A 25,895-nucleotide genomic window follows, 5' to 3' on the forward strand; every position below is an offset into this window, starting at 1 on the left:
AGTATATTGAATCATAATAATTTGTGGGGCTATCATGTTTCTGTTAAAAGTGTATTCCTATATTTATATTTTAACAGAATTTCTATGAATCAGAGATCTTCCCAATTAAGCCAGATAACACTCAATACATTATTTAAAAAAAAAACTTCACTGTTACATATGGTTTTTAATCTGAAACATATATTTTACTAATTACTTTTACATACATTAATTTATCCTCACATCACTAGTTTTAACTGTGCCTTAAGGGAAAAAAAGAGACAGAAAAAGAGACCATAAAATGTGAATGGATTGGCTCAAAGTTGCATGAAGTGGCCAGTCATGTATTCTCCTCTTGTATTCTTGCTACTATACTGTGTTATCCACATAAAAAATACAAATTTTTACATGAATTCCCAATCTCAACATGAAGCGGTATATTCCTATTATATTCAAAACATAAATTAAATATATATATTTTCTAAAAATATATTCATTTAATTAAAAACATAATATGTAATTCAAGAAGAGCTTACCTACATATTCATCCATGTTAAAAGTCTTCACATATTTAAAAGAAAGGTCTCCACTCTTGTGATATTCTATTAGTTTTTTATAACATCCTAAAGGTGTACTCCCTAAAATAGATAAAGATTCCATTTTCTAACATAACTTGAAAAGTCATCTTAAAAAACATTTCTATATGCTTACTTCAATTCTTAACTGTATTCTGTATTTTTAATTTATTAGGCAATTATTAATCTAAATACATACCCAATTAACAAATATACATTAGCTTCTTTACAAGCTACCTTGTAAAGAGCATATTTGAATTAAAAGAAAACTAAACATCCCAGTTTTTGAAAAATGAAATAAAATAAACTCAAGTTCTAGTATAAATTGATACATAAATAGGATAAGTTTTGACCACTTAACAAAAAAGAGAACTAGTGCTAAATTTAAGTAGTGTCCCTACAGTGAATTTTGAAATTGAGAGTGAGGAACTTTAGCCCTACAGCTTTTTAACTGGAGTTCCTATTTTTCATTTCCTGTTATCTATAGCACATATCAACTAAAATGTGTAAATGAGAATCAGAAGTGTTAAGTATTTAAAACAGAGAGAACTTCTAGGAAATGGAATCTTGGCAGTGAGTGCTTGATTTTAGTTTTTTTTTTTTTTTTAACTATTCATTTTTTAGCTGTAGATAGACACAATAACTTTATTTGATTTTTATGTGGTGCTGAGAATCAAACCTAGTGCCTCGCCCATGCTAGGCAAGCTCTCTATCACTGAGCTACAACCCCAGCCCCTGATTTTAGTTTTTATAATGTGATTCTTTCATATGTTTTATAAAATTAATTGATATTTGGAAAGAGATTTGTTTGTTGGTGACTCATGATATGACACAATGAAGAAATAGATTTAGCCAATTACAAATGGTCTCCTTCACTGTTTTCTAAATTTGCTCTATTTTTTTCATGTTAGATTGACAGCATTCTATAACAACTAATCTGACCTTCCCAATTCTGATTGGAGTATTGATTCCTAGTACAACCATCACCAGAAAGAAAATACAAAACCTACATATAAAATATATACCCAAGTAGCATGTAAAAGTTTGTTAGAAATTAACAGTCTCTGAACAACAACAACAAAAATCAAATAAAAAGAGGAAATTTGGGTGTAAAAAACTGCAAGGGGCGGGGGACCTCACCTAGCATGCCTGAGGCACTGGGTTCCATCTTCAGCACCACATAAAAATAAAATAAAGATACTGTGCCCACTTATAACTAAAAAATAAATTTAAAAAACTCAAAAAACAAAAAGCTGCCTCTCATTTGACAGTTATAGAAATGGCTATAAATAATAAACACTACAAAGTTTAAAAAAAAAGAAAAGTAATAGATTTTCTGAAAACTAAGCATGTTATTTTCAACTGCAATTAATAATGTAAAAATTATGTGGTTAAACTTTATAATTCTTTTGCAAAGAACTATTGTTCATTGACACGAAATCTCAAAGATGGATAAATATGCTTCTCTTTTTCCTCTCTAGAAGGATTAATGAATCTTGTTTTTTCATTGTTAAGAGAATTACAAGAGTTCCTTAAGAATATATGAATAAAAAAATGAGAAAACATCACAATTATAAGGACAAAAAAAACACATTCATTTTCTACTAACGAATGAAAGATATGGTACAGAGGGAACTGGTTAAGGGAATTTTAATATTTTGTTTGCTATTGTTATTTAGTAACATTTAGCAAGTCCTCACTATAATTCAGATCAAATAAAGATTACCAGGATTTTTTTTCTGTATGATAAGAACTAGTAATATAGGGATAACTAAGAACAAAATAACCATGACACAAGGAAAATCTTAAATAACCTAAAAGAAGTCTAATCAAAAAGATTATAGTGTTGCTAGTTGGGAAAATGATTTAAAAAAAAACAAAACAGATGGCATTTTAATTAACTCTTTAAAAAGGTCTGAAATGGGGAGGAGGCCCAAAGATATTATCTTTTGTTTTCATACATCACCTCATGTAAATCTCACAACTTTGGGAAACTGACACTATCTTTCTCATTCTGAGGATGAAAGAAATGAGTAAAAAAGAGAAGAATTTGCCAGATATCAAATGGCTGTGAAGTCAGAGATTCAAATCTAGATCTGTCTAGTTTCAAAACTCGTGGGTTCCACTATATACCATGCTAGCAACATGAATGGAAATGAAGCAAAGAAGTCAGCACGTTTAGGCCTATTCTTTGAAATACAGGCAGTTCAATTCACCAAGTCAATTCAGTGTATGGGAATGGTGGGAATAAGGTTGGGAGGCAGGTCAAGTTCTCAGCATGCAAACCTTTAAATGTCAAGCTCATTAATGTCACTTCAGTAAATATATACTGAAGAGCTATTCCCCAGCAATTGTGCTGGGTGGGAGGATAATTATTCTATAGCATGTTAGCTGCAATCACATATATTTAATTTCAAATTTTAAAAGCATCAGGAAGGGGAACATAATTATCATGTCAATAGTCAATGAAAATGAATAGGGGAAAATATCAATAAGAGTTATCCAGAGATACTCCCCTTGTAGGAGCATTACTAAGCAGTTATACTACCAAAATTAAAGCTAAAGTTGTAGATCTATATACATAAAAACATGTTTAGCACTGCTAGCATTTAAAATTCTGAAGTTTTTCTGTTTCCGAATTCAAATAAGTATTCACTTCTGCATGATAATGAAGACAATGTGATGGGCACAATTAGGCTTAAAGTAACCCAGGATAACAGTAGACAAACTGATACTGTGAAGTCACATTCAATGACCACCTCGCATTACAGAACTGAGGGTGCTGCTGTAAGTGTACAGTACTGTTGTGCATAATTAAAAAAAAAAAAAAAAAACCCTCTGCTGTTCTCACCAAGATCTACTGCCCCAGACCAAAAAGGAAAAAGCAAAACAATAAACAAAATCAACTTGAGAAATATTAGTCATGCAAATCACCAAAGCAGAAAACATCTGTGATTAACTTTTATGTAGTTGGAATGTATAGGAGGAGGAACAGGAGAAATTTGACTATTTGATCAAAACATTATGAGAGCCTTGAATTTATAGAGTATACAGTATGCAGGGGACTTATGCACATACTTAGTTGAGCCTCCAAACAGCATTTTAAGTTATTATGATTCCTACCCTTCTTACAGATAAGGAAACAAGTATAGGTATATAAAATAACTGCCTTGAAATAACCAAGAAGTGGTTCTGACTCTAGGTATAACACCCTTTGAAAAGTCAAAGGTTAAAAATACCAAATGAAGAGCCATAAGATCAAATGGCACACTTCCTGGTCATTTTTTAAGACAAGACTTAACAGAAAACTGAATTCAATAATTATAATTAATGTTTATGTTTATTCTGTGAAAAAGAAATAGCAGTCTTATAATTTTTCAATTATAACATTCTATATTTGAAGGAAAATAAATAATAAAAGGCTAATAAGAGATGATGACAGATGATGTAAAATTAAGAAGCAATAATACATACTTAGGTACCTCCTGTGATTAATAAGAAAGGTAAGGTATTAAGAAATTGTATTAATAGTGAAAATAATGCTCCTAAAAACAAATAACTTTTATAAAAATGAACACAAAAATATAATGATCAAAATTTGTTAGGAAATTCCCTACTGCATTTCAGAATAGTAGATAAAACAGAATTTTATTTTACTATTTTTTAAAAAATAGTAATAAAATGTAGATACTAGATTATATGTAATATATATACTAGATACTAGATTAGACTAGATACTAGACTATACTAGATACTAGATTATATATATATATTCATATATATGTATGTGAATATACATATAAAATACTAGATTATATATAAACTTCTGACATAAAGCCATTAGGTTCAATCAGTGTTATGGCAAGAAATGAATAGAAAAAATATTTTACTAAGAGAAACTTTACAACTTCACAATCTTAGATAACCTGGGTATCTAAAATTTAAAAAGTGGTTTATTACCTGTTGGTAAGCCCAGTGTAAAGTATCTGTCCTGTCCAGGTTTGAACTGAATGATGCGATTACAGATGTATTTGGCTGCCCATTCACTAGCCAAGTCATAATTATCAAGAATCACAAGCCTCATTATAGTGACACACAGCTTCCAACACAAGAAGTTCCAACCTGAGAAAAATCCATTGTAGAGCACTTTAAATATTTTTACAGACACTCAAATAGAAGTATAATATATTGATGATTTTAAAAAGGGAATTATTAAGAAGAACATGCACATAATAAAATATAATCTATACTTTAAAAACAGTAATTAATAATTCTAGGTTTTAAACAGTGGGTCAGGTCATTTAAATAAACATATGAATGCTTATAATAATCTTGGAAAGAATAAATAAAATTCCCAGTTTTATATAAGAAAATAGACTCACACGATTTGAACTCACACAGGTTGTAACAAAGTCAGAATTCAAATTAAGGCATTCTTAATATAAAAAGCACCACATACACTGTATATAGGTATAACACATACTCCTACTAAAGCAATATAAAACAATCCTAAAGAGAAACAAAGCTGTAGTCATTTGTTGATTACAAGTTAATAGTAACAATCATTACTAAGCAAAATTTAGGTTACTTGCTAAAACTCAGGGCATAACAGAATAACCAAATCTCTTTTCTGTTAAACAATGTTTAAATACCACTACTCAGAAATAATTCTCATCGCTAGGTATATATCATTGCAGATACCAATGCAAATAAATAATTTTTAAGAATGAGATAATATTAGACATGCTACTTTTAATAAAAAGCAAATAAACAGAACAAAGTAAACTAAAGAAACTGCTGAACTGTGGGGGATGCTTCACAAAAACCAATTTTAGGCTCTAAAAGATTAAAGTAAAGAAAAATTATTATATGGATACTGAAATGAGTTATGGATTGATCTATCATGAAAATGTGGATTTTAGCATTTTTAACACTAATTCACATCTCCTGGTTTATGCAGAAATGTGATTTTTATATAGTAAAGATTTATAACATATACACAATATTCTATATTAATTCTTAGATTTTAATTCTTAGTTTTATCCTTTTGACATGGCTTCAGCATTACTGAGTTCTGCACCCACACACTTTTCAGAGTATTAAGTCAAATGTTTTAAATTAATAAGTCAAAAAAGATCTTATTTCAATGAATATAGTTAGAATTCTGACAAAACAATAAAAATTATGACCACCATAATCTAGAATTCTAGCATAACAAGATGTAAATAGCATTTATACTGTCAAATTCAGCCAAACAAATGGACTCATCTTCCTTTTATCAATAACCTAATATCAAAAATAATTTTATAATCACACCAAAAAAGGAAAAATAATTGCTGGCTGATATGATCATTAAAGATACATATTTACTTCTAAGAAGAATAGTCTGCAAGCTTTTAATAAAAAGAAAAAAAAAGCTGTAAGGAGCAGGAAGGACATTAGATCTTTTCAAGTTTCTTCTATGTCCTGGGCATACTGTTTTCTTAGCTTATCCAATTTATGAAAATCTACTATATGCTAAGCACTATGCTTGGTTCAATAGACACAAAGGCCATAGAAACAATAATTCCTGAGGTTGAAATTATCATCCTTTCTTTTCAAATGAAGAAAACTGCAACTCTAAGAGATTTATTGCTAAAGTTCTTAAAGCTATTAAATAGTTTTAGACAGAGGTGGAGGTGTATCTGATTCAAAGACTGGTTCTCCAAATATGCCATATTGGTTGAGAATCACTTAAGATGTTTGTTAAAAATACAGATACTTAGGCCCCTCTTCCTAGGCAGTGTTTCAACATATGTGAAATGGGAGTCTAAGAAAGCTGCAGATATATCATAGGTGATTCTCAGAATTGGGTTAAATTTGAAAAAAGAACACAATATATTTAATTGCAAAAAGATTCAAGCAAGTCTCTCAAAGCAAGGTATAGGCAAGTGTTTGTTTCTCCCCCCCCACCCCCGTTTTGGGGGAGCACTGGGGACTGAACCCTTGGGAATCTTAACACTAAACGGCATCGCCAGTCCTTTTTTAAAATTTGAGATGGGTCTACATTGCTCATGCTGGTCTTGAATTTGCAATCCTCCTGCTTCAGCTTCCCAAGTCACTGGGATTACAGGTGTGGACCACCACACCTGGCTTGTTTGTTTACTTGTAACTCTCTACAGGGCATAGACTTCACCTCCAAAAGTCCTAAACAAATCACCTCAGCCAGAGGAAAGAAAGTCTTCAAAATTTTAAGATGTGCCCTTTTCGGTTTTTGCCAGTCTTCAGAGATCCAAACTGCTGGGGCTTCATGGAATTCTCCAGCATTGTGACCAGAAGGCATTAAAAAAAAACAATACAGCACCAGCCCTTCCAGCAGGTGCTGATTCATTTCTGATGTGCATCAGTTAGGGAACTGGCAGCTGAACACAAACCTGTGAACTTGAGAGCTGGATGGGAACTTCTATAACACTTAAGTTACACTGCTAGTTAGTGGAATGGCCAGGACAAGAATCTAGACACAGAATCTCTGCTCTAAGCTTCTCCCTACTGCACCCTGTACCTGATCTGAAAAGGTTTCTGAAGCTTGGACCAGAAAAGCAGCAGGGGCGGCCTGGCCATACCAGCAGGATCCTGAAGAGCTGGGAGAAGCAGCAGAGAAGCCTGTGGCTTCTCCAGGACGCTGAGGTCTGCAGCCCACCTCAAATGCGTGGCTGCTGGGCCCAGTCATTCCGCAAACTACAGCGAATGCAAATGAGGATGGCTGTTACGAATTTCTAAAAATGTCGGGAGAAGGGTCCTGAGAAAGGCGCGCGAGAGAAGGGGACAAGGAATTGGTGTCCCAATTCCGGAGAGGACGACCAGCCAGGTTCGAAAGGGTCTAGGCCGGGGAACCACAGGTCCCCCGCCCCGAGCCTCCAGGGACCGCAACCCGGCCCTGGTCTATCTAGGCACAAAGCTCCACAGGCTAATCGCTAGCCAGGTCCCCGCCCAAGTCCCCTCCTAGGACCGATCCCCCAACTCACCAGCGGACTCTCTGGCTTTTCCGAGGCTGGAACAGCGGGAAACAGCAGCACTCAGCAACCCGCGAACGACCCCAGCCGGCACTGGGAGGGCGAAGCCCGAGGACCCGGATGCAGATGAGACCCAGCTAAGGGAGCGGAGTGCTGCGCCTGCGCACTGCCTCCAAGCTTCTGGTTGGAACAGGGAGTTTAGTGTGGACTAACCACTTCCTACCTGGCGGTCTTGGGTTTCTGGGGGATTCTGTAGACACTGGTTTCATTTTTTTTTTCCCCCTCTTCTTTCTTCTTTTGTTTCTCTTGCCTTGAACTGCATTAGATTCCTTAAATTTATAATATTTATGATATTTCCCATGCAGGACAATAATGCTCCTAGATTAATTTGTAAAATAATGGGCAGTATGAATTCATCTCGTCACCCCAAGCCACTGCAAACATACTGACACTGTCTTTTGTATCGTAAAAACTCATCAAAGTTAAGTTTCAAGAAAGGCAAACCATAAACCATGGGAAACCCAGGAGTGTCTTAAAAAATAGGAAACAGAGGATATTAGAGTGATGTATATGGCTTATGCTGAATGATTCTGAACAAAGCGTAAGGGAAACAGAAATCAACTTTGAGTAGATATCAGTAATCTTTGTACAGGAGAAGAAAGTTATTGTTAAGCAAGTAACAATTACTCAAAAGGACAAAAATCTCTTGTCCTCACCATGTCTCACTAAAAACCATTTAGGGTTCTGTCAAAAACAATACACTGACTACTGTCTGTGAATGGCAGACTCAAGATCCTATAAAAACTACAAAATTAAGGTAAATGTGAAATGTTATGTCCTCTAACTTATGATCTTAAGTTATAAGCCCAGGCTGTTTCTCTGGGTCATATACCAATCTTTGCTTATGTCCTCAAGCAGAGTGGGATGTTCCATTCCTACCGATATGACTTCAAATACCCGAGTTTCTCATTATTGTTACAGGACAAGGTTTCTTATCACTATAGCTTTGAGCTCATTTACCATAGCAATTTTTAACATCTTCCCAGTGCTATCCTATGTCATCTAACAAATATTTATTTGCATCTATTTTGGTCAGAAAGACCTGCAAGTAATTGCAGGTAATTACTTGCAAGTAATTACCTGCAAGTAACTGTGCACTTTGGCACAGCATGAGAGCATACATGTAAAACCAGCTCCTCCAGAGTTGAGATAGGAGGATCACAAGTTATAGCCCAGCCTGGGCAACTTAGTAAGATCTTGTCTCAAATAGAAAAGTATTTAAAAGGGCTAGGGATTTAGTTCAGTGTAGAGCTCTTGCATAAAATGAGCGGAGGCCCTATTTGGGTTCAATATCCAGAAACACAAGAAAAAAAAGTGGGAAATATTCTTGATGCATAGAAGGACATTTCTGAAATCTTTTCTTTCTTCATTGTTTTACTTCTTTAATTTAGAAAAAGAAATGTGCCTATGCTGTAAGTACTGACTGGTTAATTTCTTCTTGATCACACTGTATCATGTCCCATAGACTCTTTTCTTAGGCTTGTGTTTCTCATCTCTTGCACCCCATCTGCCACACTGTTTGTTCCAAGAAGTCACTGCAGTCAAAAGCAAAATCTTTAATAGTAGGCAATAAATTTGTTTTAGACAATGGCAGGGACATGTAAGCTGAGTCATCATTTGTCTATTCAATACTTAGGTAAATATTAGTAAATATTTGCTTGGTAAGTATTGAGTGAATATTATGCCAGCTGCCAGCAGGGGTAAAACAGAAGTATAAGCCCTGCCATTTGTGAACTAAAAGAATGATGGGAATGCAGATATAAATCATTACCGCCTCATCACTCAGTAAATTCAAATAATGCAAAGTAGTCTCAGTCATGAGTCTTTATTTGAGATAGGTCTTTATGTTTGGAGATAACATCCATAAAAAAAGACCCATATCTTGTATTTCAGATAAAATCCCAAGAAATGGAAAGTTTAACAGAAATATTCCCTGAACCAAGGTTTAGTTTCAAGAGTTTGCTAGAAAAGCTTTAACAGGCTGTAATTCAGGAGAGTGGCAGAATTAGAACAGCATAGGAATAGTAGAATATAGACAGCTATATAGGTGACATGAGAGAAATATCAGAGAGCAGTAATACCTTATATCCTTGGTAGATGAGATAGGGCCAGCAGTTATCTGACAAAGAACTTGAAGTTATCTGAGGAGGAGCCTGAAGTGATGTTTCAGTTTGTATGCCTTATGCTTATGAAGGCCAGTAGACAAAAGATGGTCATCAGATACCAGTGGGAATAAATGCTGATGACCGAAGACACACAAGTGAGATACACTGTGGTAGATGTCAGAGGAGAGAGAACTCCAGAAAAGATGCCTCTGATCATGTAGACTTGCAGGAGCCTTCTTACCTTAAGTGAAGGGAGATGCTCAGAATTGACAGAATGTGCAACTGAAGTGACTAAAGAAACAGAAAAACAAATTAGCCAAAAAAAAATTGTTGTTTTCTGCATTAATAAATAAATTAACTAATAAATAAAAATGGGGCTCAGGGAATAGGGCTGAGTTGTTTTTGGTATGCATTTCCCTGAAGACTGATGATATTGAATATATTTTTCTGTGATTATTGCTGTTTCTGCATCTTCTTTGGAGAATATATGCAAATCCTTTGTCAATTTTTAAATTAATCTTTTTTATTGTTGGGTTGAAAGAGTTCTTTATGTATCTTTGGTAATAGACCTTTATCAGATGTATAGTTTATACACATTATCTCCCAACCTGTGGTTTGTCTTTCCACTTTCTTTAATTTGGTGAAGTACAATTTATCTACTTTTTATTTTTTGTTGTGATGTCTAAGAAATTACTGTCCAATACGAGGACAAGAAGATTTACACCTATGTTCCGTTCTAAAATTTTTAGAACTTTTTCTCTTTAAATTTAGGACTTTGAGTTGTTTAAAGTATAGTAAGGGGTCCAGCTAGCTCTTGTTTTTACATGTGGATGTCAGTTGTCATGGCACCATGCATTAAAAAGATGATTTGTTCCTCATTAAATGGTATTGGCACTCTTCTTGAAAATCAGTTGACCATAAACACATAAACTCTCAATTCTATTCCATTGAGTTGTATGTCTTTCTTTATGTCAGTACTATACTATCTTGATTATGTTAGTTTTGTGGTAAGGCTTACGATCTGGAAATAGGAATTTCCAATGTCTTTACTTCTTTCCAAAGATTATTTGCCTATTTTGAATTCACTTACATTTTCATATGAGTTTTAGGATCAATGTTCATAATTTCTGAAAAAATTAAGTTCATTGGAATTCTGTAGTAATTGCACTGAGTATACATATCAATTTACAAAGTATTGGTGTCTTAACTCTACTAAGTTTACCAAACCAAGAATACCAGATGGCTTTTATCTTACTTCTCTTTAATGTTTTAGCAGTGTTTTGCAGTTTTTAGTTTAAAAGTCATGCACATTTGCTGTTGCAAATGGAATTGTTGCATTAACTTCACATTTGCATTTTTTTAAAAAAAATTTATCTAGTTTGTTATGATAGCAGAATGCATTATAATTCATATTACACATATAAAGTACAATTTTTCATATCTCTGATCGTATACAAAGTATAGTCACACCATTCATGTCTTCATACATGTATTTAGGGTAATGTTGTTCATCTTATTCCACTTTCTTGTCTACCCTGATAGCCCCTCACTTTTTCTCCCACCCCTTTTCCCCATCTAGAGTTTTTCTAATCCTCCCATGCTCCCCCTCCTAACCCCACTATGAATCAGCCTCCTTATAGCAGAGAAAATATGGGCAGTTGGTTTGGGGGATTGGCTAACTTCACTTAGCATTACATTCTCCAACTCCAAACATCCATTTACCTGCAAATGCCATGATTTATTCTCTTTCATTGCTGAGTAATATTCCATTGTATATATATACCACATTTTCTTTATCCATTCATCTACTGAAGGGCATCTAGGTTGGTTTCCAGTTTAGCTATTGTGAATTGTGCTGCAATAAACATTGGTGTGGTGTGTCCCTCTATTATGCTGTGTTTAAGTCCTTTGGGTATAGACAAAGGAGTGGGATAGCTGGGTCAAATGGTGGTTCCATTCCCAGTTGTTCAAGGAATCTCCATACTGATTTCTTTATTGGCTGCACCATTTTGCAGTCCCACCCAACAAAGCATGAGTGTGCCTTTTCCCCCCACATCCTTGCCAACAATTATCATCGTTTGTATTCTTAATAGCTGCCATTCTGACTGGAGTGAGATGAAATGTTAGAGTAGTTTTGATTTACATTTCTCTAATTGCTAGAGATGTCGAACATTATTTCATGTATTTGTGGATTGATGCTAATCACCTTCTGATAAGTGTCTGTTCAGTTCCTTGGCCCATTTATTGATTGAGTTATTTGCTTTTTTTTTTTTTTTTTTTTTTTTGGTGTGTGTGTGTGTGTTTAGCTTTTGGACTTTTTTATATACCCTAGAGATTAGTGCTCTATCTGATGTGCAAGTGATAAAAATTTGCTCCCAAGCTATATGCTCTCTATTCACCTCACTTATTGTTTCTTTTGCTGAGAAATTTTTTAGTTTGAATCCATCCAATTTATTAATTCCTTATTTTAATTCTTGTACTACAGGAGTCTTATTAAAGAAATATGGGCCTAATCAAATATGATGAAATTTGGGCCTGCTTTTTTTTCTATTAGATGAAGGGTCTCTGGTTTAATTCCTAGGTCCTTGATCTATTTTAAGTTGAGTTTTGTGCATGGTGAGATATAGTGGTTTAATTTCATTTTGTTGCATATGGATTTCCAGTTTTCCCAGCACCATTTATTGAAGAGGCTATCTTTTCTCCATTGCATGTTTTTTGGCACCTTTGTCTAATATAAGATAACTATAATTATATGGGTTAGTCTCTGTATTCTCTATTCTGTACCATTGGTCTACCAGTCTATTTTGGTACCAATATCATGCTGTTTTTGGTTCTATTGCTCTGTAGTATAGTTTAAGGTCTGGTATAGCGATGCTGCCTGCTTCTCTCTTTCTGCTAAGGATTGCTTTAGCTATTCTGGGTCTTTTGCTTATTTCTGTGAGGAATGTCATTGGGATTTTTTTATTGGAATTACATTAAAATATGTATATCAGATAAATCTGTATAACAGTGTTTAGTAGTGCGGTAACTTTGATAATATTAATTCTGCCTATCCAAGAACAGGGGAGATCTTTCCATCTTCTAAGGTCTTCTTTAATTTCTTTCTTTAGCATTCTGTAGCTTTCATTGTAGAGGTCTTTCACCTCTTTTGTTAGGTTGATTCTCAAGTTTTTTTTTTTTTTTTTAAGGCTATTGTCAATTAGATAGTTTTCCTAGTTTCTTTTTCAGAGTATTTGTCACTGATATACAGGAATGCCTTTGATTTATGGGTGTTGATCTTATATCTTGATTCTTTGCTGAATTCATTTACTAGTTCTACAAGTTTTCTGATGGAATTTTTGGGGTCTTCTAGGTATAGAATCATATCGTCAGCAAATAGTGCTAATTTGAGTTCTTCTTTTCCCATCTGTAGCTGTTTAATTTCTTTCATCTGTTTAAATTGCTTTGGCCAGTGTTTCAAGAACTATGTTAAATATAAGTGGTGAAAGAGGGCGTCACTGTCTTGTTCCAGTTTTTAGAGGGAATGCTTTCAATTTTTCTCTATTCAGAATGATGTTGGCCTGGGGCTTGGCATTGATAGCTTCTACAATGATTAGATATGTTCTTGTTATTCCTAGTTATTCTAGGGTTTTGAACATGAAGGAGTGCTGTATTTTGTCGAATGCTTTTTCTGCATCTATTGAGATGATCATATGGTTCTTATCTTTAATTCTATTGATGTGATGAATTACATTTATTGATTTCCATATGTTGAATCAACCTTGCATCCCTGGGATGAACCCCACTTGATCATGGTGCACTATCTTTGTGATATGTTTTTGATTTGTCAGAATTTTATTGAGAATTTTTGCATCTATGTTCATTAGAGATATTGATCTGAAGTTTTCTTTTTTTGATGTGTCTTTGCCTGATTTTGGAATCAGAGTGATATTGGCCTCATAGAATGAGTTTGGAAATTCTCCCTCTTTTTCTATTTCCTGAAATAAACTGAAGAATATTTGTATTAGTTCTTCGTTAAAGGTCTTATAGAACTTGGCTGTGTATACATACTGTCCTGGGCTTTTCTTGGTTTGTAGGCTTCTGATGGTGTCTTGTATTTCATAACCTGAAATTGATCTGTTTAAATTGTGTATATCATCCTGATTCAATTTGGGCAAATCATATGACTCTAGAAGTTTGTCAATGCCTTCGATATTTTTTATTTTATTGGAGGACAAGTTTTCAAAATAGTTTCTAATTATCTTCTGTATTTCAGATGTCTGTTGTGATATTTTCTTCTTCATATTGTACTGTAGTAATTTGAGTTTTCTCTCTTTTTCTCTTTGTTAGCACAGCCAGGTGTTCATCTATTTCATTTATTTTTTCAAAGAACCAACTTTTTGTTTTGTCAGTTTTTTCAATTGTTTCAATTTCACTGATTTCAGCTCTGATTTTAATTATTTCCTGTCTTCTACTGCTTTTGGTGTTGATTTGTTTTTCTTTTTCTAGGGCTTTGAGATGTAATGTTAAATCATTCATTTCTTGACTTTTTTTTCTTTTATGGAATGAACTCCATGCAAGAATTTTCCTTTTAGTACTGACTTCATAGTGTCCTAGAGATTTTGATACATTGTATCTATGTTCTCATTCACCTCTTAGAATTTTTTAATCTCCTCCTTGATGTCTTTTGCAACCCATTGTTCATTTAGTAGCATATAATTTAGTCTCCAGGTGTTGGAGTAGCTTTTATTTTTTATTTTATCATTGATTTCTAATTTAATTTCATTATGATCTGATAGAATGCAGGGTAGTATCTGTACTTTTTTATATTTGCTAAGAAATGCTTTGTGGCATAATATATGGTCTATTCTAAAGAAAGAATCCATGTGCTGCTGAGAAGAAAGTTTATTTGTTCATAGAAGGATGAAATACTCTATATATGTCAGTTAAGTCTAAGTTATTGATTGTATTATTGAGTTCTATAGTTTCTTTGTTCAGATTTTGATTGGCAGGCCTATCCAGTGATGAAAGAGGTGTGTTAAAATCACCCAGAATTATTGTGTTGTGGTCAATTTGACTCTTGAACTTGACAAAGAGTTTGTTTGATGAATGTAGATGTTCCATTGTTTGAGGCATATAAGTTTATTATTGTTATTGTCTTGTTGATGAATGTTTCCCTTCAGCAGTATGAAATATCCTTCTCTATCCCTTTTTATTAACTTTGGCTTGAAGTCTACTTTTTTGATATGAGATGGAAACCCCTGCTTGCTTCTGAAGTGCATGTGAGTGGTATGATTTTTACCAAGCTTTCACCTTTGGTCTGTGGATGTGTTTTTCTATGAGATGAGTCTCTTGGAGGCAGCATATTGTTGGGTCTTTTTTTTTTTTTAAATACACTCTGCCAGTCTATGTCTTTTTATTAGTGAGTTCTGGCCATTAACATTCAGGGTTATTATTGAGACATGATTTGTATTACCAGTCATTTTTATTTATTTTTCATATTTAACTTGACTTGGTTTTCCCCTTTTATTAGTTTTTTTTCTTTAGTGTAATACCTCCCTTTGCTAACTTTTAATGTTGTTTTTCAATTCCTCTTCGTGAAATATTTTGCTGAGAATATTCTGTAGTGTAGGCTTTTGAGTTGTAAATTCTTTTAGTTTTTGTTTATCATGGAAGGTTTTTATTTCATCATCAAATCTAAAGCTTAATTTTGCTGGATATAAGATTCTTGGTTTGCACCTTTTTAGAGCTTGATATATGTTGTTCTAGGATCTTCTAGTTTTCAGGGTCTGGGTTGAAAAAAACCTGCACATAATCTAATTGGTTTTCCCCTATATTTAATCTGATTTCTTTCATTTGTGGCTTTTAATATTCTCTCCTTATTCTGTATGTTAGACCTTTCCATTATAATGTGCCTTGGTGTGGATCTGTTGTAATTTTGTACATTTGGCATACTGTAAGCCTCTTGAATTTGGTTTTCCAATTCATTCTTCATGTTTGGAAAATTTTCTGATATTATTCCATTGAATAGAATGTTCATTCCTTTGGTTTGGAACTTTATGCTTTTCTCTATCCCAATAACTCTTAAATTTGGACTTTGTATGCTATCCATATTTCTTGAATGTTCTACTCATGGTTTCTTACCATTTTCACTGTGTTGTCCACATTCTTTTTAAGATTAGATATTTTGTTTGAGGTCCTGTCTTCCAAGTGGTCTAATCTGTTGGTGATGATTTCAATTGAACTTTTAATTTTGTTTATTGCTTCTTTCATTTCAAGGATTTCTGTTTGTTTTTTTCTTAGAACCTCTATCTCCCTATTGAAATAATCTTTTGCTTCCTGTATTTGTTTATGTAGATCTTTGTCAAAATGATCTTTTGCTGCACATATCTGCTCTCTTATATCATCTTTTAATTCACAGAACATTTTAATTATGTACATCTTGAACTCCTTCTCTGTAATTTCTTCTGCTGTACTGTCCATGGATTTGAATAATGTGGTATCTTGATTGGTTTGAGGCACTTTCTTCCCTTCTCTTTTCATGTTGCTTGTGTGTCTTCCCTTCGAGCACTGTGGATTCGAGGCATTATAGTGACCCTGTAGGGTTCCTATACCTCTCCTTTGAGGTGAAGAAAATGTTATCATATCCCAATATAAACAATATACACCCTAAAACCAAATATTTGCTATTAAAATATTTACAGTTTGTTTACAATGTACAGAAATGGTGAATTCATTTATTATCTACAATAAAATCATTAGGTTTGTAAAATGGTTTACAATTTCTAATGGTGGAGAAAAAAAACAGGGAGGAGGTGTGGGATGATATGCTGAGGAGGTAGGAGGTGAAGATATAGAATTATTATATCTTAGGAAGTGTGAAAGAGAAATCTAAAAAGAGGTTAATAGCAAGAGAATAGAGAGGAAGTAATTTGGGGTAGACAAATACGTTGGAAGACAGTAGAGTACGTAAAACAAACACACACATATATTAAGAAAAATAAAAAAAGTGTTAAAGTAGTAAAAAGTGATGGAAAAAAAGAAAAAGGAATATACAACACAACTGTAAAATACAATTCAGATGTCCCAGTCCTCAAAATCCTAATTCAAGCATAGTACTTGGTTTCACATATGTTGGGGATGTAAGGGCGGGAGAATAGAGAGGAGAAGAAAAAAATCTTGAATGAAGAAAGAGGGATTGTTTTGGTTGGAGATCAGTATCCTTCTTGCTTCCCTTCTCATCCAATAGGTGGTATTGTCTGTTGTTAGGTGCTGTTGTCTGTTATTAGCTGGTATCTCCGTCCTCAGGATTGTGAAAGTAACAAGGGTGGGAGGGTTGGTCCTGGTTGGAGGCCACCTGGAAGTGGAGTATGGGACCCTCTGATCCCCGAAGGCTGACTGCATCTCAAGGATCTCTTTTTGGACCTACTCATGTGATCTGAGGGCCTGGTCTTTCTCTTTATCTCACCTGAAGACTTTCTAGTTCCTGGACTCTGCGATAGTCTCTAGACCATATCACACTCACCCTCTCCTTTACTACTTCCTAATGAGGGACCTTTCTCTCAGAGGCTCTTGAGCATGGTGCTTTGGCATGTTGCACACCTGCCCCACTGAGAGGTGTTTTGTGTTAGGCACTCACTATGCAAGGTTAGCGGCTGCTGGGGAGGTGGGGGGAGTTAGAAACTGAGTACTTGGCCAGCCAGAGTTCCAAACTGGGAGTTGCCCCCACTGAAGATGGTGATGAAGGTGACCCAAGATGGAGACGGTAACTTTCAGCTATGGGTTGTCTTGTCGGGTTGGGTGAGCTGGATGATGGCATTGGAGGATGAGTTCAGAGACAACCTCTGTGATGTGCAGTGTGTGGCCCTCTGCTGATTTCAGAGCCTGTGTGAAGTTCTCTGGTGCAAGCAGGCTACTGCGAGTATCTCTGCTGCTGCAACATCCCAAGATGGAGGCGATTGAGGGAGCCCCACGGTGGTAGATGGGGGTCCACACGAGAGTGGTGGCCAGAGTTCCTGCATGGAGGAAGCTGTCAGGTGTCCTGTCTTGGAGCAGCATCTGTATTTCTGCTCATATGGGTGGCTGAAAGTTCTGCACAGGTGCTGCTGCTGCTGGTGGTCCTGCTTTGGTACCTGGTAGTCCTGTGTGGATGAGTAATTGGGAGACCTACTCTGATGCTGAGGCCTGGAGCCCTGCGTGGACACCGTGGCTGTTATTCCTGTGTGGGAGCAGGAATATCGCTCACGGAGAAGCGGTATTCTCACTACTTAAGTCCCAGGTCACAAAGTGACACAGAATGCTGCCTTCCTCTGGCCTGCCATCTTGGATCCCTCTTAACATTTGTGTTTTTATTTCATAGTGTAAAAAAATACAACCGATTTTTAAATATAGATCTCATGTCCTGCAACTTTGCTGAATTAACTTATTAGTGCTAATCATGTGTGTATACGTGTGTGCACATGCACTCGTGCATATTAATTCTTTAGTGTTTTCCATATAAATTATTATGCTTCTTCAGATGGAAACAATTTTACTTCCTTCCAATCTGAATGACTATTATTTCATTTTCTTGCTTATTTATTATTTATTATATTCTTCCACAGAAATGTAAGATAGAAGTGACAAGAATGGGCATCTTCATTTTGTCCTGAAAATTTCTCAGTCTTTTGCTATTAAGTGTACTGTTAACTGTATTTTTATAGGCACTTTTTGTTGGGTTGAGGAATTCCTCTTCTAAGTTTGTCGAGTGCTTTTGTTATGAAAGGGTATTGGATTTTTTAATATGTCTACTGAGATAACTATTTGGCTTTTTTTTAGATAACTACTTGGTTTTATTCTATAAAATAGTGTTCATGTTGATTTTCATAGTGAAACAACATTAAATGCCTGGGAGAAATTTCATTTGGCAATGTATAATCCTTTTCATAGGCAGTTGTATTTGATTTGCTAATATTTTGTTGGGGATTTTTGCAGGTATACTTCTAATTGTTACTAATCTATAGTTTTCTTGGAATGTCTCTGCTTAGCTTTGAATCAGGGTAATACTGGCTTCTTCGAATGAATTAGGAAGGATGCTCTCCTCTTCTAAGTCAAAGCTTGAGAAGAATTTATGTTAATTATTCTTAGAATTTGCCAGCGAAATGAACTATTATTTGGCTTTTTGTGTGTAAGTTTTTTGGTGTCTAATTCAATCTCTTTATTTATTTTATATCTATTGGATTTTACAATATTTAAGTCTTCTGCATCCTTACTGACTTTATATCTACTTGTTCTATCAATATATGAGTGGCTTGGCATTTTAAAGAGATAATATGAAATTGTCTGTTTATTCATACTGTATTATCAGTGTTTGTTTTATGTCTTCCAAACCTTCCAAACTTTATTACTAGGTATATAAATATTGTGGTTTATGAGTTGACTACTTTATCATTATGAAAGAATCTTGTTTGTATCCAAAGTAATATTTTTTTCCCTTTGAAATCTTCTTCATCTCATGTTAATATCACCATTCCAATTTCCTTTCAACTACTGTTCACATGGTATATTTTTTGTTATTTTACTTTTATCCTATTAATGTATTTGCATTAAAGTTGGTTTCTTGTAAGCAGCTTATAATCCTTGTCTTGGTCCATATTCTGTCACTATAACAATATACACGAGGATTGGTGTTTTAAAAGAGAAAGAGGTTGATTTAGCTTACAATTTGGGTTCTGGGGCTGGGGATGTGGCTCAAGTGGTAGCGCGCTCTCCTGGCATGCGTGCGGCCCGGGTTCGATTCTCAGCACCACATACAAACAAAGATGTTGTGTCCCCCGAGAACTAAAAAATAAATATTAAAAAAAAAAAAAATTCTCTCTCTCTCCTCTCTCACTCTCTCTTTAAAAAAAAAACAAAAAACAATTTGGGTTCTGTAAGTACAAGAGCATGATACTAGCACCTGGTCATTTCCATGGTGAGGGCCTTGTGCTGGGTCACATCATGACAATGAATCCAAATGGGGAAGCAGACATGAACAGAGGGAGCACATGTGGGAAAGAGACTTAAGAGGAGATATCAGGCTTGCTTTATAACAGCCCTCTGTTGTTATGATCAATCCAGTGCCATAAGAGAAAACTCATACCTATGAGAAAAACATTAATCTTCCTGAAGGTCCCAACACCTCTCATTAGAGACTAATCCTCAACATGAGTTTGGGCAAGTGTAAGCCATATTCAATCTATAGCAGAGATTGCTTTTTATAAGTCTAATTTTAAATAATTTATATTAAATGTGATTATTATATGGCTGAGTTAAATCTATCATCTTACTATTTGGTTTTATTTGACTTTATGTTTCCTCTTTTTCTACCTTCTCTTAGATTGAATGTATTTTACAAGTCGGTCTTACCATCTTTGTCATGTCATTTTTGTTGGTTGTTATAGGATTTATAATACATATATTTATCTTATATCTACCTTCACTGATATCATATGAATTCATATGCATCCTAAATACCTTACAATCCTATATTTCCACTTCTGTGCTGTTATCAAATTTTATTTTTATATGTGCTTTTAATTCCATGATATTTTTTCTTTACACGGTCAATTATTTTTGAAAGAAACAAGAAAAAAATATTTGTATTTCCCATGTAAGTATATCTGGTGATCTTTATTTCTTTTTGAATAGTCAGTTTTTCTTTTTACATTTTTTTCTACTTAAAGGATTTTCTTGAAGATTTCAAGTATTGTATATCTTCTGGTAATATTCTGTTTCAAAAATGAAAATGAAACATCTGCTTGACATATAAAAGCTGAAATTGTTTCTCAGGCAAAGAATTCTAAGCTCATAATTTTTTTCTTTCAGCATTTTAATTTTTTTTCACTGCTTTCCATATTTTATTGCTTCAGAAGAGAGATCTTCTATAATGATTCTTGCCTTTGTTTCTCTGTAAAAAATGTAAATTTGAATCCCTCTTTGGTTGGTTTTAAGAATTAATTTTTGTTAATAGTCTTCAGTAATTATGACATACCTTGGTATAGTTTTGTGTTTGGACTTCTTTGAACTACCTTTTTTTACAGGTGTTTTTTCAGGTGGTTAATAGATAGCCTCAAAGCCCGAAACTTCTTTGATTTACATAATTTTCCAGAGTTACAATCTTTTCTGACATATATTGGTTACCTAAGATATTAAGTACATTGTTTAAAATGTTTTCCTGTAACCTTTGCCAATCATGATTAAGCTTTTACATTTTTACCTCAATCACTAGATGCTACACTATGCAACTAGACTACATGTCTCCTGACCTATTATTGACTTTTAACTTTAAAGCATACCTATAATTATTTCATTAACCTTTAACTTTAAAGCATACTTGTGATTATTGATAAGCTTTCTTACTTCTAATCTAAAATTCCCGCAAGACACACTTAAAATAGTGAAAGCCTATTACTTAAAAGCTTACTACTCTGAAGCGCCTCTAAAATATATCTATGTTAATTTTACATTATTTTATTTTTAATCTCCAAAGTAATTTCCTTTTTTTCATATGACCCATTTACTGCTTTCTTACAGAGTTTCTTTGATCCTTGGTCAAAGTACACCAAGTCTTATGTCTTTGTATTCTTTAACTAAAGGGCAGACTCTCTGCCTCAAATTATTTGCCATTAATATTAACTATGTGTTTCCCATTTTCATCATAAATTCCTCTGTAAGACAAAGGAGGGTCTGTTGGTGGTGGGAATGTATTTTAATTAGCCTCTTGTCCTCGAGGGGAATACCATAATTTTCCTTTAATTAAGTAAGCTACATACGGTGGTCCTTGTACTGTTGGCACAGCAATTGTTTTTCTGTAACTAGGCTGTTGCACAGGTTTTGGCTTTAGAATGGGAGTCTTGGTGTAAATTGTTAACTTAGTGTAAATTGTGGGATAAATATTTCTTGTTACTTAGGCTTGAGAAATAATACTATTGTTTGTAGCCTGAGAGATATTGAAACACATCTCAGAGCATGTCTTAATTGTATCCTTAGTCTCATTCTGGGAATTTTCCTGCAATCTCAGGCAATACGTACTTTTATTATTGATTGACATATTCCCTATTATCCATATCATGAGTATCATGAACAAAACACTTCACATTCTCCATGGTTTTGATTTCCAGATGGTATGGCCCTGTTGCAGGATCCCCCACAATGTGACCCTGTCAGACAGCGGGTGCAGGAATGCCTTCACCATTCATTGATTTTCTGTTCATTTTTCTCCACTCATTTATATTATCCTCCATTCATTTTTTAAATTTCTTGTATTGTACATTAAGTTCACTAATGTTTTATCCTGACATGTCTAATGTGCTGTTAATTCAATAACAGGGTATTTCCCATCTCAAACATTGTAGTTTTCATTTCTAGAAATTTGATTTTAGGTTTTTATATTTCTCTTTCTACTTAGCATCTTCAGTCTCTTTCCATTAGTTTCTTCTTCTTTACTTCTCTATTTAGTTATTTATTTTTATTATTTTTGTGGTGCTAGGAATTGAACTCAGGGCTTCACATGTGCTTGGCAAGCACTCTCCTATTGAGCCACTTTCTCAGCCTCCATTAGCTTTATGATCATATGGAATACAGTAATAATAACTGTCTTAATGTTCCGGTCTACTAATTTTATCATTTATCATATTTCTGCTTCTCTTCCAACTAGTCAATTTTTCCTCATTATTCTACTTATTTGCATGCCTATTAATTTTTATTTGATATTCACATTATGAATTTTATATGTTGGGTAATGGACATTATTGTTTTCCTAAAAAATATTTTTTGAGATATTTTTGTGTAGTTGTAGATGGATACCTTTATTTTATTTGTTTATCTTTATATGGTGCTGAGGATCAAACCCAGGGCTTCACACATGCTAGGCAGGCACTTTACCACTAAGTCCAGCCCCTAAAAACATTTTTGAGTTTGTTCCATGAAATTAATATTAGTTAGCCATGTTTAGTTCCTTTGGGTCTGCTTTTATGCTTTTTCACGTAGGGATTTTTTCCCAGGGTTAATTTTCCCCACTAATGAAACAAGAAATTTTATAGTACCATGCTCTAAACTCCACCTCATGAATTATGATGTTTTCTATTCTGCTTGTGGGAAGAGGCCATATGTTAGATTCCATGTATGCTCAGACTCTGTTTCCTCTAACCCCTTCAGGTATTTCTATACTAGTCTCATATGCTTTTGACGATCAGAGTTCAGCTGAATGCTCCAGGGGAATATCCTTCAGATTTCCAGAATCTTCTCTCTTTTAACTTTCTTCTTTTGGTAATATGTTTCATAATTTTTTTCCAGTTTTTTAGTTGTCTTAGAAGGGCAAATATGAACCCATCTCAGCTGAATTTTAAGGAGACCTTCATGGTTACACAAAATACATATACAATGGTGGGAGGGGGAAGGGAAGAAAAAAAGAGAGAGAGAGAGAGAGAGATAAGTGTCACAGTAGAATGGGTAGAGAGAGGTGATGGGAGGGGAGGGGAGAGGAGGGGGGATAGGGAGGGCAGCAGAATACAACTGACACTAGGATTGCTGTATGTATACACATGGATGTATAACCAATGTGATCCTGCTATCTATACACGTGGAAAAATGAGAATTCATACCCTATTTGAATCAAATGTATGATATGTTAAGATCATTGTATTGTCTTGAGCATCTAATAAAAAAAAAGAATGTCACTATGATTGGTGAAAAATCAATACATTTTTTCTGCCTACTGTTGTAATTTATTTTCTTTCTGAAAAAGATGATTATGAATTTTTCAGAGTCCCCATTAAACAGTCATTATCAGGAATTGATTATAACTATTTTAAAAATAAGACCCAATTTTAAATATCTGTATTAATGAAACCAAGTTTAAATATCTTAGGAAATAAGTTCAAATATCCTAGGAAATATAACTACAAAATGTTATTTGAAAGAGTCATATAAATTACAATTTAATGGCTTTTAAAATATTTTGAATTTCATTTTATTTGAATTTTGAAATATGAAGAAATGCATTTGACTAGCCTGACATAGATGACCCCAAAACTTTTCTCTCTATATATGTATTTATACACTCTACAAATACTGTGCATATATGATCATTTTCTGTGTCCTATCATATCAAAATATTTGTAAATCTTCAGATGAGAAGTGTAAATCTTTGCAGCAACTGTGGATAAATGAATTGGCCTGAGTGAGCTCATGCCTATTGGTAAGAGATACTCAGAATATTTGTGTGTCCGTGGATTTGTGTTTTAGTTTTCTTTCTTTATAGAATGCAATACAAGCAAAAGTAAGGTCAGATTTGTTTCAGAAAAGAAATGATTTTGTACACATCATTACTAGACATCGTGTGGCAAACTGATTGTGAAAATGGCCTCAAATATACTCCATCTCTCCTCATATCCACACCCTTTCTAATGTGACTAAGCTTTCTGGTAATTTATTTTGCATCACTGTTGTAGCAATTGCTAACTAGTATACATCTATTGTAATGAACTGGAGAAAGAATGATCATATGTAACTCCCACACCCCTACCCTCAAACATGATGAAAAAAGTTCTCAGAGATGTTCAATGTATCAGCTGAGATGGGTTTTAAGCTCCTGAGCAGATAGATACCTTACCATTCATATCATGGAGGAGCAATGTTTGCAGATCCAGTTCCCTGGCTCATGACAGGCCTATACGGTGAAGACTGGCAATACAGGATATCTAAGAGTTTGCTTAGCTTTTACTCATAATTTTAACCAGAGATTCAAATATATAGACAGGGCAAAAGCCTTCCTTCAGGAAATGTTCATATCATTCATTTCTTAAAGAAATATACAATCCATAAGGACAAATGGGGACAAATCGAGATATTTAGACTTTTAATGTAAATTAGGTTTCAAGTCAGCCATCTGGTTTTAAGGAGAAACTGGGAAACTTGATTTGAAGATACATTTACATAGAAGAATCATTGTTTTTAATTAAATGTTAGGTTTGTTTGGGGTCATTTGGCATTTGACAAAATTGGGGAAGGACCAATTACTACTAAGTTACTACTCATAGGATTAACCTCAACCAGCAAACCCCTGCTATAATTTGTACTAGTTTGAATGTGTCTCCCAGGGGTTGGAAACCTTGGAAGCATAGTCCTCAATCTGGTTGTATTAAGAGGTGGTGAAACTACCTTCAAGAGTGGAATCTAGAGTGAGGTGTAAAGGTCATTGGAAGCATTTCCTTCAGAAAAAAATTATGCCAATCTTATACATCAGTTATACATCAGTTCTTATAAGAGCAAGCTGATACAAAAGAGTCAGCACGTTTACTCCTTCCTATGATCCTTGAGTGTTCTTGCCTTTAGGCCCTTACCAGAGACATAACAATTGGGGCCACCCAATCTTGGACTTTCAGTTTTTCAAACTAAGATAAATAAGCCTTTTTTCTTTATATATTATCCAGCCTCAAGTAAATATTTATAGCTGTGGAAACAGATTAATATACCTCCCTCCCTGAAAACACTGAAGTAGAATAAGAGCTTATAAACAGTAAGAATCAGAGAAAGTGGGCAATTGATTAAACATAATAATGCAAGATTGTTTTCACACTTAGAAATGAAGGAACAATCTCCCAAATCAAAGATGTGATGATTTCTCTTTTAAAAGCAAAGCAATAGAATTCATGTAATCAAAAGCAGAATAGATGACTATTGAATTAAGTATTTCATTAAAATCTAATTCTGCTAAATCTGCCTACTATGGTTTACATCTTATCATATTTTTATTTATTATGGGGAAGTATATTCTGGACCATGTAATAAATTACCTATTTGTAGCCAACACTATCAAGTTACTGTTATTTTAAATTAAAACAAGAACTTTTGTTAGAAACTCACAAAACCCAGATAGCAAAGTTTAAGAAATTTATATCATCACAGAGACTTCCAGAAAATTTCTTTAGATAACAATCATAAAATTGCAGATGGAAAGAATGTATAATAAGATTCAGGAAATTTCAACTTTAATAACAGAATAAAGAAAGCACGGTCTCTTGCCTGTAATTTAATAAAGAAAGTTTTCCTTGGATCATAAAATATAAAATTATAGCCTCAGAGGCTTCTCAATGACAGCTAACACTAAGATTAAATAAGAGTTTTAGAATTAAACATCACAATGTGTTATACTGTAGATACATTTCTATAAATAATAGCTATAA

The 25,895-nt window shown here is 34.1% G+C and overlaps 1 protein-coding gene across 5 annotated transcripts in view; it reads right to left on the reverse strand.

Annotated features, from left to right (window-relative positions):
• Positions 1-7,676, reverse strand: part of Gnpda2 (glucosamine-6-phosphate deaminase 2) — a 41,713-nt gene extending 34,037 nt beyond the window's left edge. For 4 of the 5 annotated variants that reach the window (XM_076865234.2, XM_076865236.2, XM_076865233.2 and 1 more), the window contains exons 1-3: positions 7,559-7,635; positions 4,515-4,676; positions 516-617 (exon numbers count right to left, since the gene is read on the reverse strand). In XM_076865234.2, the coding sequence (XP_076721349.2) occupies positions 516-617; positions 4,515-4,638 (226 nt within the window). In that variant the 5' untranslated portion in view covers positions 4,639-4,676; positions 7,559-7,635. Of the gene's footprint in view, positions 1-515; positions 618-4,514; positions 4,677-7,558 lie in introns of all 5 variants that reach the window. The other variant, XM_076865237.2, reaches the window with a different exon arrangement.
• Between the last annotated feature and the right edge of the window lie 18,219 nt (positions 7,677-25,895).

The sequence above is a fragment of the Callospermophilus lateralis genome, chromosome 8, assembly GCF_048772815.1.
Source record: "Callospermophilus lateralis isolate mCalLat2 chromosome 8, mCalLat2.hap1, whole genome shotgun sequence".
In the NCBI taxonomy this organism is placed as follows: Eukaryota; Metazoa; Chordata; class Mammalia; order Rodentia; family Sciuridae; genus Callospermophilus; species Callospermophilus lateralis.